This window comes from Vanrija pseudolonga, chromosome 3, assembly GCF_020906515.1.
Source record: "Vanrija pseudolonga chromosome 3, complete sequence".
Lineage (NCBI taxonomy): Eukaryota > Fungi > Basidiomycota > Tremellomycetes > Trichosporonales > Trichosporonaceae > Vanrija > Vanrija pseudolonga.
In genome coordinates, this window is record NC_085851.1 from 1 (window position 1) to 16,032 (window position 16,032).

A 16,032-nucleotide genomic window follows, 5' to 3' on the forward strand; every position below is an offset into this window, starting at 1 on the left:
CCCCTAACCCCCTAACCCCCTAACCCCCTAACCCCCTAACCCCCTAACCCCCTAACCCCCTAACCCCCTAACCCCCTAACCCCCTAACCCCCTAACCCCCTAACCCCCTAACCCCCTAACCCCCTAACCCCCTAACCCCCTAACCCCCTAACCCCCTAACCCCCTAACCCCCTAACCCCCTAACCCCCTAACCCCCTAACCCCCTAACCCCCTAACCCCCTAACCCCCTAACCCCCTAACCCCCTAACCCCCTAACCCCCTAACCCCCTAACCCCCTAACCCCCTAACCCCCTAACCCCCTAACCCCCTAACCCCCTAACCCCCTAACCCCCTAACCCCCTAACCCCCTAACCCCCTAACCCCCTAACCCCCTAACCCCCTAACCCCCTAACCCCCTAACCCCCTAACCCCCTAAGTCTGAAGCGAGCGGCGCCCGAGCCGCTGCACGTCATACGGACAGGCCGAGGCGATACGCGCAGGGCCGAATGCCGTGCATCCAAGGCACTCTGCGTCGCGAGTCGAATTACACTCCCGACGACCCACCCCGGCATCACGCAATCCCGGCTTTGACGATTTCATTCACAGTGACGAGTCATCGGCATTGCCATGCCACGGCCACGTCTACTACACCCGCCGCGTTCACTTACGTGCGCACATCATCATGAGTACGGTCACGCCGCGCCCACTTCTGCAAGGCCCTCCGCGCCCACCTCCGCGCGCACATCCTTGACCGCCTGCGCCAGGATCGTACAAATCGTGTCCATCTGCTCCTCGGTGCAGATTGCCGGCGGGCAGATCATAGCAATGTCGCCGTCGCCATCCTCACGCACGCCGGCCATGCCAAGCACCGTGATACCGAGCTCAAGGGCACGCTGCTGGACACGGGCGCCGAGACGCGGCTTAAAGTCCTTTTGCCCAGGTGCCTTGACCTCGACGGCCCACATCAGGCCGAGGCCTCGGATGTCGGCGACAAAGTCGTCCAGCCCGGCGAGCTCGCGGCGAAGAGTCGCGCCAATCTGCTTCTCTAGCGCGTAAATCTTGTCCGTGTAGTTGCCCTCGACGAGGATCTTTTGCACGGCGAGTGCACCAGCCGACGACACGCCAAACGACGTATACGTGAAGCCATTGTTCCAGATCCCGCTGCCGTTGTGAATCGCGTCCATGATCTTGGGCGAGGCGAACTGGGGTCAGCGACGAGGAGTCGACGCACTCACCACCGCGGCAATGGGCACGTAGCCTCCGCCGAGCGCCTTGGCCGTCGCGACAAGGTCGGGCTTGACACCTTCGCCGATGCGCCAGTAGGTGAACATCTTGCCGGTGCGCCACATGCCGCACATTCTGGAGTCAGCGGAGCCCAACACCACGACATCAACCGCCCAACAACAGTCTCCACACCACACCGGATGCCCCACTACGCCCGGCGCCCACACCACCCACACACCCCGGCCCACACCCACGCCTCCGCCCCCACGCACCCACGCCCGCTCCCGCCTCCAATACACACGTCCGCCCCCCCCCCCCCCCCCCACACTCACATCTCGTCACACACCAACAACACGTCGTGCTTGTCACACACCGCCTTGATTTTGGTAAAGTAGGTCTTCGGCGGGAGCGCCGCACCGATCGACGTCGCAACCATCGGCTCGAACACAAACGCCGCGACAGTCTCGGGCCCAAGACGCCGAATCTCGGCATCCAGCTCGTCGGCCAGTCGAGTCGCATAGTCCGCCTCGGACTCGCCAGGTTGCCCGTCGTGCACGTAGTGCGCAGCCGACACCCAGGAGAACATGTCCTCGTTGACAAGCGACGCGAACGGCAGCCGCTTGATCGGATGCCAGCCGACGGACAGCGCCGCAATTGTGTTCCCGTGGTAGCTCATCTTGCGACCGATGAAGCGCCGCTTGGTCGTGTTCCCCTTCTCCCACCAGTACTGCTTTGCGAGCTTGAGACACGATTCGATACACTCGGAGCCACCGCCGACAAAGTTGACGCCGGCAAAGTCGCCCTCGCTGTGGTCGATGAGGAAGGAGGCCTAAGGTGAGCTCACCGTCAATCCCTACCACCTACGAGCCTCTCGGACGCCGAGTTGGAGTAGAACCCGGCGTAGATGTAACCACACCGGTCCATCTCGTCCTTGACCGCCTGGATGACCGTCTGGTTGCCAAAGCCAAGGATGGACACGGCTGCCCCACCCATGGCATCGATGACAACACTGCCATCCTCAAAGGTGACGTAGATGTTGTCGGTCTTGACTGCAACGGGCGACGGGTCGACCGTGCTGGGTCTCAGCTGTGCCATCCACCATCCACCCACCGGTACATGACCGCCTTGGTCCTCGAGCTCTCGGGCTTGAGGGGCCGGGCGAGGCCGAGCTTGGGTGTGTCGACAGCAATAGGGGCCATGGTGATGGGGTGTAGCGGGTTGGTCGTTCAACATGTCGTGCTTATAAGTACCGGTGTGTTGCTGTCATGTGAGTGGTGTGGAATGATAAGCCGCGGGACGTATCTCGGCTGTGGCGAAACAGGCACACGCGCCGCGTCTGGGAGGAGGGTGTCGGTGTAGTCCGACACTTGGCCACCATCGCTGTGTTGGAGTGGACGCAACAGAACGTCGCCTGGTGCGATTGTGTTGCAGTCGAGAGAAGCATGCCGGCGGCTGCGCGAGTACACGGCGCTTAAGAGGTTGCCAGAGCGGTTGACCATTGATTGAGCAGAGGGTCTCCCGAACGCTCAGCGGAGCCCCCGACCACTTCCACCCGAAATGCCGAGGCACCCGACCACCACCTGACTACACCACCCCTGTGTTCGCACTCCTGCATCCTTCTCACTCACCTCCAGACCTCCTCTGCATCCTTCTCACCCATCCCCATCCCCCCTCCCCTGCATCGGTCTCACTTCTGACCCCACTAACCTGCCCGCGTGCACAGCCTCGACGCCAAAACTCTACGCCAACCCACTCCAACGCCCACCCATGTGACAATTTAAGATGCCAAGACAACCCACGGCCATTCCAGCGGCCACCAGCGGCCAAAACGGCCATTCACCATCGTCATCGCCGCGCCAACCTCGCACTCGACCATCTCGTCACGGGAAGGCTTGAGACCGCTTCTTTCAACCTTATCGCCCGTCTTTGCCGTCAACGACGTGGGTGCGTGGCCACCTGCGGGCATCGCGAAACGCACACTCCGACGCCCACTGTCACATGCAGCGGCGTCATTCAGATGCTTTGCCAGCGCAGCAGTTGACGTGGGCACTGTCGACCCACTATACATAAGCACCGTGGTGGCCAACAACTGCTACCTTCTTGCCCACTGACCATGCTCTTCCACAAGGTCCTCTCTGCCCTCCTCCTAGCAGCATCGGCCCTCTCATCGCCAGTCCCCGCCGACGGCGTGGAACTCGATGCTCGCGCCGACACCCCCACCCTTGCCCCACGGTACACTCCACCTCGTATTGACGGACGGCGCTTGCGATCAATCCTCCGCGATGACACTGGCGACTGGCGTTGGCTGGTTGTCGCGCGCCTCTTCGCCTATCCGATCGAGAACGGTATCCCGGCAGGCTTGTGAGGAGACGCTGCCGAACCTCGACTGACCGTGTAGGGACCGTACTGGCCGCAAGATCCGAGCCTCGTGGGGCGTCCGAGATGGGATGAAAGGCAACATTCAAATCCACGACGACTACATCAACTCGAACAACAAGACGTACTGCCTGGATGCTGGCTCGAGTGAGTCAACTGGTGATGCCAAACTCACACAAAGGGCCCCGCAACGGCGTCGAGCTCAAAATCTGGGAGTGTCTGGATGTTCCACAGCAAAAGTGGCACGTTCACAATGGCCGCATCGAGTTGATCGGATATGGTGAGTACAAGTGGCGACTTGGCTAACGACGCAGGCCTTTGCGTCGACGTCAAGGACGGCATCAAGAATGGCAAGTTTGCCAGTTGGGTCACGCAGACCTGGCAATGCTACGAGGGCAACAGGAACCAGCAATGGGAAATTGTCGACATGTCTCTTCCCCCGCGCGAGGTCAAGGAGCGCGAAGTCGAGGTCGAGCAGCGCGACGTCGAGGTCGAGGCACGCGATGTCGAGCAGCACGGGGTCGAGCAGCGCGAGGCGAGCAACGACGTGAGCGCTCGCGACGATGCACCCGCCCTCAAAGCCCGTGCCGCCCCCGCCGCCATCGACACCCGCGCCGACCGCATCGTCCAGCGCATCACGTCCGCACTGAGGGATGCCAATGGCGACTGGCGCTGGTTGACTGTGATGCTCATCTTCTACCTGCCGATCGAAAACGGCCTCCCTGGACGATTGTAAGGACCCGCTGTTGTGTGTCGCTAACCCTCTAGGGACAGGACTGGCCGAAAGATCAGGCCGGGGTGGTACATTCGTGACGGCCAGAAGGGTAACATCCAAGTCGAAGACGGGTACATGAACTCGAACAACAAGACCTACTGCCTCGATGCCGGCTTGAGTGAGTCAACCCATGAGCGTGACTGACTTGCAGACCCTCACAACGGCGTTCAGATCAAGGTCTGGGAGTGCCTGGATGTCCCGCAACAAAAGTGGCACGTCCACGATGGTCGCATCGAGCTCATCGGCTATGGTGAGTACGCGCATTGACAACACTAACCGCAGGCCTTTGCCTCGACGTTAGGGACGGCAACCTTGGCGAGGGCAGCGTTGTCCAGACGTGGCAGTGCTACCCGGGCAACAGAAACCAGCAGTGGGAGCTCGTCAACTTTGCCCCCACTCGTCGCGGCCTTGAAGAGCGCGAGGCCGAGGTGGTTGAGGGCCGTGATGTCGACTAGGGGGTTGGTTTTGCCCTCATCAGTGAGGTAAACCAACCACCAAGGACAATGGACAGACAATGCGCCGTGAGAACAATGCGCGGTAAGAACGATGCGCCGTAGGAACACGCACGGATAATCAGTAGCTGCAATGTGAATGGTCAAGGTATATGGCTTGTTGTCCCGTCAGTGGTTTAGATCCCGACGAGTTGTGGACTCGGCCAGCTGCGTTGTCACCTCGACCGCGTGCCGCGTTGACAGCTCTGCGTTGTCCCTTCAACCCCGCTGCGTTGTCACCTCGACCGCGTGCCGCCTCGACCGCATGCCGCCTCGACCGCATGCCGCCTCGACCCCTCTGCGTTGTCGCCTCAACCCTGCCGCGTTGTCGCCTCGATCCCTAACCGACCCGCTGCCAAGTTGCCTCAACCCGCGACGTCGCCCCCGCGTCAAGACTCTCACATCTAGCCTCTATCATCTGGCCTATAGCTTGGCCTGGGGAGGTGGAGGAGCCCTCCTGCCCCACGTGCCCTTGCTGGGCTTGATCGTCGTGTGCATGCCCGACGCGATGCGCTTGCCATTGTCCGCGTTGATGATCTAGAGTCAGCAGAGGTCACCCCGACCAACTCACAAGACATCTGGCCGTGGCCAGCACGCCGCCCATGCGGTCAATGGTGCACTCAACACGAAGCCTTGTTCCACTGCGACATTAGCCCGACCCATGGCAAGCAGGAAGACCCCCGCACTCACGCCGGCGCAGGGTTGTAGTACGTCATGTCAATGTTGATGCTGGGCCCGGCAATGTTCCACTCCTTGGTGAACAGCCGCCTAAAGGTCGTGCCCGTGGTCATGTCGACGATCCACGCAGCGGCCGCGCCGTGCAGACCACCACCACCGTTGATCCAGTCTTGCGCGTCAGCTGCTCAACCCCTAACCCAACTCACTAGGCTGCACGATCGCCTCGTACACCGCAGTCCAGCCATCCGTGTCCCTTCCACCCTTGGCATTCACACTGGGGACCTCCTGGGCCTCCACAGCCCGAAAGTGGGGCGCGAAAGTGTCGCCGGCGAACGGCATGTTGCCCATAATCTTGCGGAGGTACAGCGTGTCCTCCTCGGTCGCGGGGATCATTCTTCCTGGAGCAGACATGGTATGAGTGTAAGTGAGGATGAAAAGTCGAGATCCACCTCCGTATCCATTTTGTTGTGGGGTGAGTGACCTCGGTACCTCACCTCGGTGAGTCGTCGTTAGCCGGCGAACGGCGTTGGATAACCGCGAATGGCGGCCATTCCCCTCGTCAGCATTAGGTACGTCAGCCACGGCACGTGGAACGACGTCAGCGGGGCCAACGAGCCCAACGGGTCAAGCCTGGGCAAACCGCATACGAGTTCCCACAACACCTCGCAGATCACATCGATCCACCCTCAACGCCCGTTGCATCTCCCCCACCCCCTCACCATGTCGTTAAAAGTTGTCGCGTACGGCGTTCACGTGCGGACAGCGGTCGCACCCGATGGCCCCGGCGCGGCGCTCGAGACCCGCTCCACGGCGCAAGGGCTCGAGGTCAACGTTGACAACATTGCAATGCGCGGCGGCGACCCCGTCGTCGTCATCGCTTTCGTACTGCCTACAGCCTCGGGGGACAAGGTGGATGGCTCGGTCACGGTACAGATCAACCAGCTGCCGCATGTCCGCCGCCGTGGATGGCTATCGCTCGAACCGTCGATCGAGGGGGTGCTCGCGTACTACTTGCTTGACCCCGAGTCCGCCGGCACGGTCATCCTCTTCCGCAACCCCGGCACACGCGATTTCCTGGCCCAGCTCAACGACAACACGCCGATCGGTGACCTGACCCTCCCCGGCACCCACGAGTCATGTGCCCTCTACGGATGTAAGTGCGGCTGTAGACCAAACTGACACCCAGTCTTCATCTCCCAGTGCCAGCAAACGGCTACCCCGGTCGCCCAGCAGCTCATCGACGGCGTTAGATTCCTCGACGTACGCTTAAAGGTTGAGAAGGGACGCCTTGAGAGTAAGCAAACCACACGTCCACTCCTAACCCCAGCGTACCACGGCATCCGCCCAGAGCGCTCCACCCTCAAGGCCGAGCTCGACGCCATCGAGTCCTTCTTTGTCCAGCACCCACGCGAAACCGTCATCGTCTCTATCAAAGAAGAGACCCCGCCCTGGCACCCCGACTTTTCGCAAATGGTGTACAACGAGTTCAAGTCGTATGGCGACCGTTGGCGCTTTGCCGAGACCGTGCCGACGCTCGGGGAGGCCCGCGGCAAGGGCATCATCTTCACGCGCTTCGATCGCAGCAACGACAACGAATGGCCAGAGGGCATGGGCATTCACCCGACAACATGGCCCGATTCCCGGCGCGAGGGCTTCGAATGGGATTGCAAGGGAACGACAGTCAAGACGCAGGACTGGTACCGCGTCGACTCGTTTATCGAGATTCCTGAAAAGACCGAAGTAGTCATCAACTCGTTGGCGCCGACGCTCAGCCCCCAGCAAGGCTTGCCGTGGACCATATCGTTCGCCTCGGCATCTAGATTTCCAATGGCCCCACCGCAGTGGATGGCCAAGGGGGTTGGGTTCCCGACGTGGGGTCTCGGCGTCGACGGCGTGAACGGCAGAGTCACCAAGTGGTTACTCGAGCAGGCGGCGGCTGGCAAGAGGCCCCGGGCCACGCTCTTGACCGACTTTTATCACCAGGCGGGCGACGGCAGCGCCAGCATCGCCGAGTTACTCGTCGCGCTCAACTTTATCAACAACTAACCTTATGTCTCAGTTAGACTGTATCTCTTGTAATGCGATTACATCGACGTGCGCGCAGCCCGGCACGGGATCTCTGGGCGTCACCACCCTCCCCCGGGACTCTGCTCTGACCGACTCTGAGCCGGGCTGCAGGGCGAGGCGCTGCATCGGCCAGCACACGGGACTGCTCCATTCGCCGGCTCTGGCGGTTACTCCCCACTCTCGATGCAGGATAGACCCTCGCCAATGCTCGACCACGCCGCTAGCACAGTACCAACTGGCACCACGGCGCACTCTTGGTAGCAGGACGCCATGCCACCCCGGTGTGAAGGCGCGAGCGCATGGCTCTAGGACCTTGGTCCTCTTCTCCGGAGGCACAGCAGCAAGGCGCCCGCTAGAGTTTGTCGCGGTGAGAGCCCAGCGGTACGTGTTTGCAGCCCAGCCGAGCAAAGGGTCGCTGGGCGGTGCTCTGCAAGGGACACCAGGGTGTTTCGGCGTCGATAAACGAACATGGAGCGGTCGGTGGCCACCGTGGCTGGCGGTGGCTCGAGCGGTAGCCAGGGCAGGACGTCGCAAGCCGGGTGCACACTAGATTGATTCACAGCGTCGACATGTTCTTGGTCCCACCTACACTGTTCCCTGCGCGTTTGACCCGATCCCATGCCTCCACCCAGAACAGCCCGCCTGGTAGCTCCCCTTGCGAGCACCCAGTGACTCTGCCCTCTGCCCCTCGGCGACACGCGCAGCAAAAGTCGGCGGCTGAGCCCGGGCGCCGGATACGACGCCTTTATGATCCGCCGTAGTGGCCAGAGACACGCCACGGCGACCAACGGCATGGGTCCTGCTCAATGTCGGACACCGGGGGAGCGCTGCAAGCAGCGGGGGGAGTGTAACAACTGAAAGTGTCAGCTGCCGTGCCAGCGCAACACCTACCTTAGGGTTAGAAGCCACCTGGCCCTAAAGCCAGGCGGTGGTTGCCCATCTGCCGCACGTGCCATTCAACGCGTCTTTGGGGCGAGGTATTGCAAGAGTCATGGGCGACGCAGGTTTACTAGCCAGAGCTTGGACCGAGCCGAGCAGACTCTGAGAGCTAGAGAGAGGACATGGGAGTGTGGGGGGGTCAAGGGCACACGGGGAAGAGTACGCTGGAAGGGTCGTTGAGCGAGTTGAGCTTGCCGTGAATCGTCTTGAAAGTGTGCAATGAAGCAAAAACAAGTTGACGGATTTGTTGACATTTAAAGGTGACCGTGTGTCAGCCTGACACTGGTGTGACACGTGGAATTCTCTACCTGACACTGCATCACGTGACCCACACCCCCAGTGCGTCATCGGCCCGGTCGGGTTCTTGTTCGGAAACATGGCTTTGAACCCCCTCTTTTGCATCTTGCATCTTGTTTCCTCTCTTATCCCAACCCAACACCTCAGCATGGCCTCGAGCGCAATCAGGTTCAAAGCAGAGCTCCTGTCGACATTCGTGAGCAAGCAGGTCGCCGCCGCCGGGCTCGGCGTCAAGGCAGGAAAGCGGCCACTGCTCGTCTCGATGCAGGGGCCCCAGGGCTCCGGTGAGTGGGAACAACAACAGACGCAGGACGAGTCGCTCACACACACAGGCAAGAGCACACTGGCTGCGGAAATGGTCAAGGTGCTGGCGGATGAGCATGGCCTCAAGTGTGCTGTCGCGTCAATGGATGGTGCGTGTGACTGCGACTACGCCCCCGGTTGACCCCCCGGCCTATCATTACCCCGCTCCCTCCTGACCCTGACCAGACTTCTATCTCACCTACGCCGGCCTCAAGGCTGTCGCATCAGCCAACCCCAACAACTCGCTACTCTCTGGACGCGGCCCTCCTGGTACACACGACTTGCCACTCCTCTCTTCCACGCTCGCCCGTCTCCGCGACGGCCCGGCCCCGTCCCAGACCAACCCTCTCCACATCCCCACGTTTGACAAGTCACAGAACGAGGGATACGGCGAGCGCTCGACCGTCACCGAAGACATCACCGCCCCAATCGACGTCTTTGTCCTCGAAGGCTGGAGTCTTGGCTTTGCGCCAGTCGACGCCGACACTCTTCGCGAGCGCTGGGCCGATGGCCGTGTTGCCTCACGCCATCCTATAGAGAGCCTGCAAACCCTCGACACCAATCTGGCGGAGACTGAACGCTCCACTGGAGACAAGTTTGACTGTCACATCGCCATCCGCCCCATCTCGTACGACTTTGTGTACGACTGGCGCCTGCAAGCGGAACACAACATGAAGGCAAAGAACGGCGGCAAGGGCATGACGGATGACGTCGTGCGGGCGTTTGTCGACCGCTACATGCCTGTCTACGAAGTGTTTGGCGAGGGGCTGCCAGAACGCCAGGCGCTGGTGCTCACCTTTGACAAGAACCGCGAGGTTGTGGACCCCAGTGTGGACGAGGGGGCATAGGGCGTGGATGCACCATCATCTCTATTGACTTCACATCCCGCAACTGCATCCGCATCTGCCCTTCATCTGCATTCTCATCTCCTACTGACTTGTGCTACATACACAAGACCATCAGCTCGGTCTTGTACACAGAAACGCCGGCTCCGTCCACGCCATCAAGCTTCTGTATTGCCTGGTAGAGTCAGCCCCGCCTCACCGACCCCACGCGACCCACCCCGTAGCAGAGCCGTTGCTCATCAGCCGCCACGAGCGACAGCACCTGCTGCGGCCCCACCTGGGGTATGAACGGAGATGCACGCAGCCTACGCGTGATGGTTACGTAGGGTAACGACGTAAAGACATCGTCAACCCAGACATGGTCGGCCACCAGCTCGCCAAACGCCGACACGGCCACCTCGACGTCCGGCGGCAGCTCTGGCAGCTCACCAGCCGTGACCTTGGCGACGAGAGCTGGCGAAAAGTCGCGCACCTCGATGGCGGCATACCCGCTATCGAGGTGAACAAGCACGTCCCGGTACGCGGCAGTCGCGTACTTGCGAAGGATGCGGGCATGACCCTAGCACAGGAGGTCAGCGCCTCCTAGTGCCACCAACTCACGGTATTCGGTCCCTCGTTTGTATATGCCATCCTCGAGTTCTCTGGCCCCCATGCGCTCCATGTGTATCGACGGAGCACGGGATTGTCATGCGTGGACGAGAATGTGCGGCCTCGCTCATCGTTCCCCTGCCATGGGTCCACAGGCGCCCCAGGTCGGAACCCACCAAACGTCCAGGTGCAGGTACACCCAGGCACATTGCACAAGGCCAGACCATGGTCGTTGTACAGCGCGTTCAGCGTCGCGGTGGTTAGACGCTCGCGAAGCGGCCCTCGGACACGCTCCTCGCCCGCGCGTGCCATCTCGAGCAGCGTCTCACGGAGAACATAAATGTTGTACTGGTTCCGCGCCCAGAAAGATACGCGAATGACACCTCGTTGGTCATCGGGGACGAACGGACTTCCTCCGACGGCGCGTGTCGCTGCACCTTGCCGTAACGGCGTAATCCAGATCTCGTAGCACTGTTGTTTGAGCCGCGGCATATCGAGATGGACAATGCACACTCCTGGGTGAGGCCACTTGCCCATATCGGGTTGCCCGGGAAACTTGTCACCCAGTGGTTCGTTCTCGGGGATGGTCCAGATGTCAAAGCACATGGGGACGGTTTCCTTGCCCCCAACAAACCAGTTTCCGCTGCAGATAAGCACCGTACGCTCGCTCAGGAGCTCAATGTTGTCGGCATGGGTGCGAGATCGGTGCCCGACGATTTCCTGTGGTCGTTAGAACGTGTCCTCGGACATTACCCACTCCAAAAAGCTCCCCCGTAACCCAGTTCCACATGTAAATGACGGGGACGCAAAACTCGCTGCCACGTTTGGAGAATACAACCTTGGCCGCGACGGTTGTTCCAAACACCTGGACATTGTCGAGGTCGCACGTCAGGCCGATGATGCCGCCGAGGATGGTCAATGGCGGAGGTAACTGCCATGACACGCTCGCCCACGCCGCACGTGGATGTGGGGCGTGTGTTGTCATTGAGTGGATAGTGAGCTTGTACCTTGCGGGGAAGTTGGACTGCGTGTTATTGCCAAGAGGCATGACCCAGCCCGGTCTGATGTCAGTGTAGGCGAGAGAGATCGTACTGACTCAAATATCGGAATGATCAGCAAGTCCTGAAACGGGTCCATGACACAGCGATTCCGTGCACTAAGTGGAGTGAGTCGATCCCGATCCACCATCTGCCAGCGTTTCCCAGCGAGGTATGGTGTGTGCAGATCTGGATTGGTAGCCGAGGGGAACGGCATCATCATGGCCGGGAAGACGATGGACGGGTGGTCAGGGTGTCCCTTCGAATCAGTTGTGTCTCTCACCATCGTGAAGCCCACCTGGTAACCCGTTGTCTGCAGCATGACCCCGCCGTTGAACACCATCCAGTTGGGGTTAAAAGTCCCATCAAAGCGCATGGTACGAGTGACGGCAGGAAGAACGGATAGCCACCGTTCCTCGCGGTCTCGGAGCCGCTCTCGCTTCTCCCTGATCGACAGAGCACCACGTCCGGGAGCTGGCAATTGGGGGACAGTAATGTCGGGCCGATGTTTCTGCCAGGGGGCCCAGGTCTCCTGCTCCACCTTCTTGGGGTAGTACACAAAGGTGTGGGGAGCGCCGGTGTGGCAGACCATGACGTTGCCTGTGCGGGACATGCTTGCTGGAGGGCGGAATACGGTCTCGGGGACAAGCGGGGGCGACTCTTTCAACCCCGCAGCTACGAGCTCTAGCTCATACTGCAGCGTGTCCGAGTCGTCGTGGAGAGTCTTGAGTCTCCGGCAGGTCTGCGGTCAGCGGTGCTGCTTCACCCAGTACTCACCACACGCACCCGCTGCCTGTCGCCAATAGCGCAGGCGGCGAGCAGACCCAAAAGGACATCGTCGGGAATGTTGTCAAGGTTGACGGCCATGGCGGAGTGTACAACGTGTGAATGCATGTGTAGGTCGATTCAAGTGTCCAAGATGTCTAGTCCAGTGTGCATGACGTCTAGACCCCTGATGGACGGCCACATGAAACATCCAGGGCAAAGTGGGTTGGGCAACAACAACGCCAATACTCCTCCCATATACAACCTGCCATCCCATTACAGTTCAGCATACCCTACTGCTGCACCGCCTACCCAGCCCACCACCGAGTCTGCCAGTACGACCCCTGGCCCATGGCCTTCCAGTGTTCCATCGGACCCAGCCGCAGTGGCTCCATGCTCATCGGCTCAGATTCTGGCCCACGGACAAATGTGCCTTGGCGCGGCGTCTTCAGCCCGCGGTCGTGGAAGAACTCCTTGAGGCCTTCGACCTTGTCACTTCCAGGCTCATCCAGCGGCGGGTTTGTTGGTGTGGGTTTTGCCACCGGAGGCAAAGTCGAACCATGGAACGGGGTGATCTTTGGCCAATCCAACGTGTCGCTCTCGTCGCGGGGCCGAGGGGGCTTGCCAATTTGCTCTCGGAGCACATCTGAGATGGACGAGAGGCGCGCACCTGTCAATCTCGAGCCTGGCTCACGCGTCGACGGAAGTCCCGGTTGGTGGAACATTTGCTGCATGATGTCTTTTGCTGGGAAGCCGGCGTCGGCCCAGTTGAGTGACACGCCGTTGGCTTCGGGGTTGGCCGACTTGGTTACGCCGGGCTTGTGGAACACGGTGTCGACGTCAAAGTCGGCCTGAAGGCGTTCAAAGGCTGTAGCCGCCGGTGCAGGATTCCTCTCGGCCTCCTCGGCCTCCTTCTGAGTCATGCGTATGCGGTACATGGACGAAAAGTCCTGAATCGCAATGACAATGTCTCGCCAGTCGGTCATCACGCCCTCCCCTGGTTGGTGAGCGGGGCATCCGGCGTTGCACTCACCCTCGTCGCCGCAGTCTAGCTTTCCGCGAGCTTGTGGTCCTAGAACCACGCCCCCAAGATCTTCGGTCGCCGCTGTCAAGTGCTGCTTTGTAAACCTGTTGCGAAACATGGGCGTTGAAAGTGATGGGCAAATGACAAGTGGAGTTTGTGTGTCCAGTGACCGCGTGATCTCGAGCTGGGCGTCAGTGCGATATAATCGCATACACCTACTGCAAGGTTCCCACTCAGCCCTTGTACCATCTGCGCGAGCATGTCGGCCGAGCAAGGCGCGACCACAACAATGTCGGCCCACTTGTGGAGCTCGACGTGCAGTATTGGGTCGGTCGACTGGGTATCAGCGCTGCTGCCGACGATACCACTCACACTTGCGCCGGCTGAATCATCCGCGTCGGTCCATATCCTCACACCAAACTCGGTGGACGCCTCAGGCGCCAGGTTCCAGGTGTGCCTAACGGCCGCGTCCACGGCTTGCTGATCATAGTAGCGTAGTGACCTCTCCGTCGCGACGATCTGCAGGGCGATTTGTGGATCCTGAGTGTCAGTATTGGACCACCCCTTAAACCAACCTTGGACAGGGCTCCGACGATGTACGGCACCTGGGAGCTTGCACGCGCTCCCGACGACACGAGGAGGACATGGAAGAGGCCATCATCCGCTGTTGGCCGGTGCTGGGCGGCGACAAACGGCGGCTTTGCTTTTATTGGCGGAACGTGTACGGCTTGTCCAGGCATTGGGGTGCCGTACCCGCCGTCTGACAGGGGTGGTGTGTAGTCCATTGTAAGTGATGCTGAAGAGTTATAAAAGAGACGGACGTGAGTGGGATGCACTTCAAAGTGGAGGTTGTGTCGCATGTGTCGGTGCTCGGTGGCCGATGGAAACTCGGACCACGTGGCAAAATTCCTGCGTCGCCCGCGCGCGACGTGAGGCGACCACGGCCATCATCAGCACCGCTCTTTGCAGTCCCCCATCACCACAGCGGCCCACACCGACCGCAAGCCCGTCCTCGACATCATCGGCAACCTTCGATCTGATTCGCCGTGATTCCATGCTCCGACACCGGCCACCGACACCTTACATTGACCTCCGATACAACCCTATGGCAACCCCGCCCGGATCTCCTCCCACTGCGCGCCAATATCCGACCCAAAGATCCAGTACAGCGGCGCTTTGGGATCCGCCGTGAGTGTGCTCCCCTTGGCTGACCCCTCTGCGTTGGGACTGTCGAGGTAGTCGTACATGCGATGGTAGTATGGCGACCTGATGTTGTCAAAGAGCTCGAGTGTCTGTGCGAGTGCGTCCTGCTTTGGCAGTACCTGGTCCAAAAGGTAGTACCGGAGGATCTGAGCCAAGAGCCACCCATCCTGCATTGCGAATGCCGCCCCAGATCCGAACGCGCCGAGTAGAGGGTGTGACGCGTCGCCAATGATGGTCGTGTTCCCGTTGGCAATGATATGCTCAAGGCGGGGACCGGAGAATGCCGCAAACTCCTTCCACACTCCCTCCGGCGCAAGGCTAATGGCCTCTTGAATGGCGGGTGTGAAGGCCTGTCCAGTCAGATACAAAGCTGGCTCCATACTCACGGTGAAGTGACTCGCGACGCGCTCGTTGGACACTGGCACGCCCCAAGAGAATTTCTTCTCCGTCACCTTGGCGGGGTCCTCCCGGTATCGTAGAGTCATCTCCCACTGTCCCTCACCCGCGGCTATCTCTTCAGCAGTTGACACGATGGAGCATTTGAGGTTGGTGTTGGGCCCATGGTGGAACGCCGTCGACTTGAGCAGCACCGAGTGCTTGACGAGGTCGAGAGGGATGAGGCAACGCCAGATTGTCGTGCCTGGTATTAGCTACGCCGGTCTCCCATCCTTACCGTTGAACCTGATTTCGTGGCCGGGGAATGCCGAGTCACGCACCGCCTGGCATCAGCACAACCTAGTGTGACCTGTGACATACCGATCGAATGCCATCCGCGCCAATCAGCAGATCCGCATCTGCACTGGTGCCGTCCTCAAAGTTGAGGCGCACCTGGCCTCCGGGGAGCTGCTTCGTCGTGATGAGACGCTTCCGCAGCTGGATGACCTCCGTGGGCACTTTGCTCAGCAAGGCAGCTTGCAGCACTGTCCGCCGGGCCCGAATGTCGTGGTACTTGTCTGGCCCATAGTGCGCAGGGTAACGATACTGCAACTCTCCAGTCGTGCCATCCCTTCAATCAGCGCCACTCCCACACCGCCCCTCACCTATGCTCATGCACAACCTTCTTGTGCCCGTACACCTTATCCTCAACGCCGAGCAACTCGAGGACCTTCCACGAGTTGAACCCGATACGGATGCCGGCGCCGACCTCGCGAAGCTCGGTAGCTTGCTCGTAGATTGTGACATCGACGCCGGGCACCTCGCGGAGGGCAATGGCAGCAGCGAGGCCCGCTGGCCCTCCACCAGAGATGGCGACGCGCAAGGTCTCCTTGGGCTTGACTGAAGTGGGCATGTCGTATTGTTGTGTTGAACGAGCCAAGCCTCGATGCTGGTATTTCAGTGACTTAGGCCACGGCTAAATCCGAGCACACCCCCGTTGCTCGATTTCGCCATCGCGGCGTCAGTTGACGAGATAACTGCTATCAGCTGGCCATATTCGGAATCA

General features: G+C 60.5%; 8 protein-coding genes across 9 annotated transcripts; 3 read left to right on the forward strand and 5 right to left on the reverse strand.

Moving 5' to 3' along the window:
* Nucleotides 1-671: 671 nt before the first annotated feature.
* On the reverse strand, nucleotides 672-2,402 carry SPBC1773.03c_0 (putative aminotransferasec; the record flags this gene model as incomplete). The annotated part of the gene is made up of 5 exons (XM_062770047.1): nucleotides 672-1,181; nucleotides 1,215-1,338; nucleotides 1,536-2,032; nucleotides 2,068-2,278; nucleotides 2,314-2,402. The coding sequence occupies 5 exons, from the start codon at nucleotides 2,400-2,402 to the stop codon at nucleotides 672-674; spliced, it is 1,431 nt and encodes a 476-aa protein (XP_062626031.1).
* Nucleotides 2,403-3,316: 914 nt separating this feature from the next.
* On the forward strand, nucleotides 3,317-4,809 carry LOC62_03G003515 (uncharacterized protein; the record flags this gene model as incomplete). The annotated part of the gene is made up of 7 exons (XM_062770048.1): nucleotides 3,317-3,564; nucleotides 3,602-3,726; nucleotides 3,761-3,859; nucleotides 3,894-4,311; nucleotides 4,348-4,472; nucleotides 4,506-4,604; nucleotides 4,637-4,809. 7 exons carry the CDS (start codon nucleotides 3,317-3,319, stop codon nucleotides 4,807-4,809), a joined length of 1,287 nt encoding a protein of 428 aa, XP_062626032.1.
* Nucleotides 4,810-5,228: 419 nt separating this feature from the next.
* On the reverse strand, nucleotides 5,229-5,939 carry Acot13_0 (Acyl-coenzyme A thioesterase 13). Its single transcript, XM_062770049.1, has 4 exons — nucleotides 5,730-5,939; nucleotides 5,536-5,692; nucleotides 5,417-5,486; nucleotides 5,229-5,382 (listed from the first exon to the last, which is right to left on the reverse strand). The coding sequence occupies exons 1-4, from the start codon at nucleotides 5,932-5,934 to the stop codon at nucleotides 5,269-5,271; spliced, it is 546 nt and encodes a 181-aa protein (XP_062626033.1). The 5' UTR covers nucleotides 5,935-5,939; the 3' UTR covers nucleotides 5,229-5,268.
* A 304-nt stretch (nucleotides 5,940-6,243) lies between these two features.
* Nucleotides 6,244-7,569, forward strand: plcA_0 (1-phosphatidylinositol phosphodiesterase; the record flags this gene model as incomplete). Its single annotated transcript, XM_062770050.1, has 3 exons — nucleotides 6,244-6,676; nucleotides 6,710-6,817; nucleotides 6,851-7,569. The coding sequence occupies 3 exons, from the start codon at nucleotides 6,244-6,246 to the stop codon at nucleotides 7,567-7,569; spliced, it is 1,260 nt and encodes a 419-aa protein (XP_062626034.1).
* A 1,362-nt stretch (nucleotides 7,570-8,931) lies between these two features.
* TDA10 (putative ATP-dependent kinase TDA10) lies at nucleotides 8,932-10,005 on the forward strand. Its single transcript, XM_062770051.1, has 3 exons — nucleotides 8,932-9,110; nucleotides 9,159-9,239; nucleotides 9,316-10,005. Exons 1-3 carry the CDS (start codon nucleotides 8,975-8,977, stop codon nucleotides 9,975-9,977), a joined length of 879 nt encoding a protein of 292 aa, XP_062626035.1. The 5' UTR covers nucleotides 8,932-8,974; the 3' UTR covers nucleotides 9,978-10,005.
* Nucleotides 10,006-10,071: 66 nt separating this feature from the next.
* On the reverse strand, nucleotides 10,072-12,466 carry LOC62_03G003519 (uncharacterized protein; the record flags this gene model as incomplete). Its single annotated transcript, XM_062770052.1, has 6 exons — nucleotides 10,072-10,149; nucleotides 10,192-10,533; nucleotides 10,575-11,282; nucleotides 11,320-11,493; nucleotides 11,898-12,341; nucleotides 12,386-12,466. 6 exons carry the CDS (start codon nucleotides 12,464-12,466, stop codon nucleotides 10,072-10,074), a joined length of 1,827 nt encoding a protein of 608 aa, XP_062626036.1.
* A 60-nt stretch (nucleotides 12,467-12,526) lies between these two features.
* On the reverse strand, nucleotides 12,527-14,203 carry CAB3. 2 transcript variants are annotated; one of them, XM_062770053.1, is made up of 5 exons: nucleotides 13,964-14,203; nucleotides 13,761-13,928; nucleotides 13,608-13,724; nucleotides 13,398-13,572; nucleotides 12,527-13,361 (listed from the first exon to the last, which is right to left on the reverse strand). In XM_062770053.1, exons 1-5 carry the CDS (start codon nucleotides 14,171-14,173, stop codon nucleotides 12,673-12,675), a joined length of 1,359 nt encoding a protein of 452 aa, XP_062626037.1. In that variant the 5' UTR covers nucleotides 14,174-14,203; the 3' UTR covers nucleotides 12,527-12,672. The 2 variants fall into 2 exon arrangements, with proteins under 2 accessions (XP_062626037.1, XP_062626038.1); XM_062770054.1 differs by having other exon boundaries at nucleotides 13,608-13,928.
* A 288-nt stretch (nucleotides 14,204-14,491) lies between these two features.
* On the reverse strand, nucleotides 14,492-15,879 carry atA (6-methylsalicylic acid decarboxylase atA; the record flags this gene model as incomplete). Its single annotated transcript, XM_062770055.1, has 5 exons — nucleotides 14,492-14,941; nucleotides 14,978-15,231; nucleotides 15,265-15,310; nucleotides 15,348-15,597; nucleotides 15,632-15,879. 5 exons carry the CDS (start codon nucleotides 15,877-15,879, stop codon nucleotides 14,492-14,494), a joined length of 1,248 nt encoding a protein of 415 aa, XP_062626039.1.
* Between the last annotated feature and the right edge of the window lie 153 nt (nucleotides 15,880-16,032).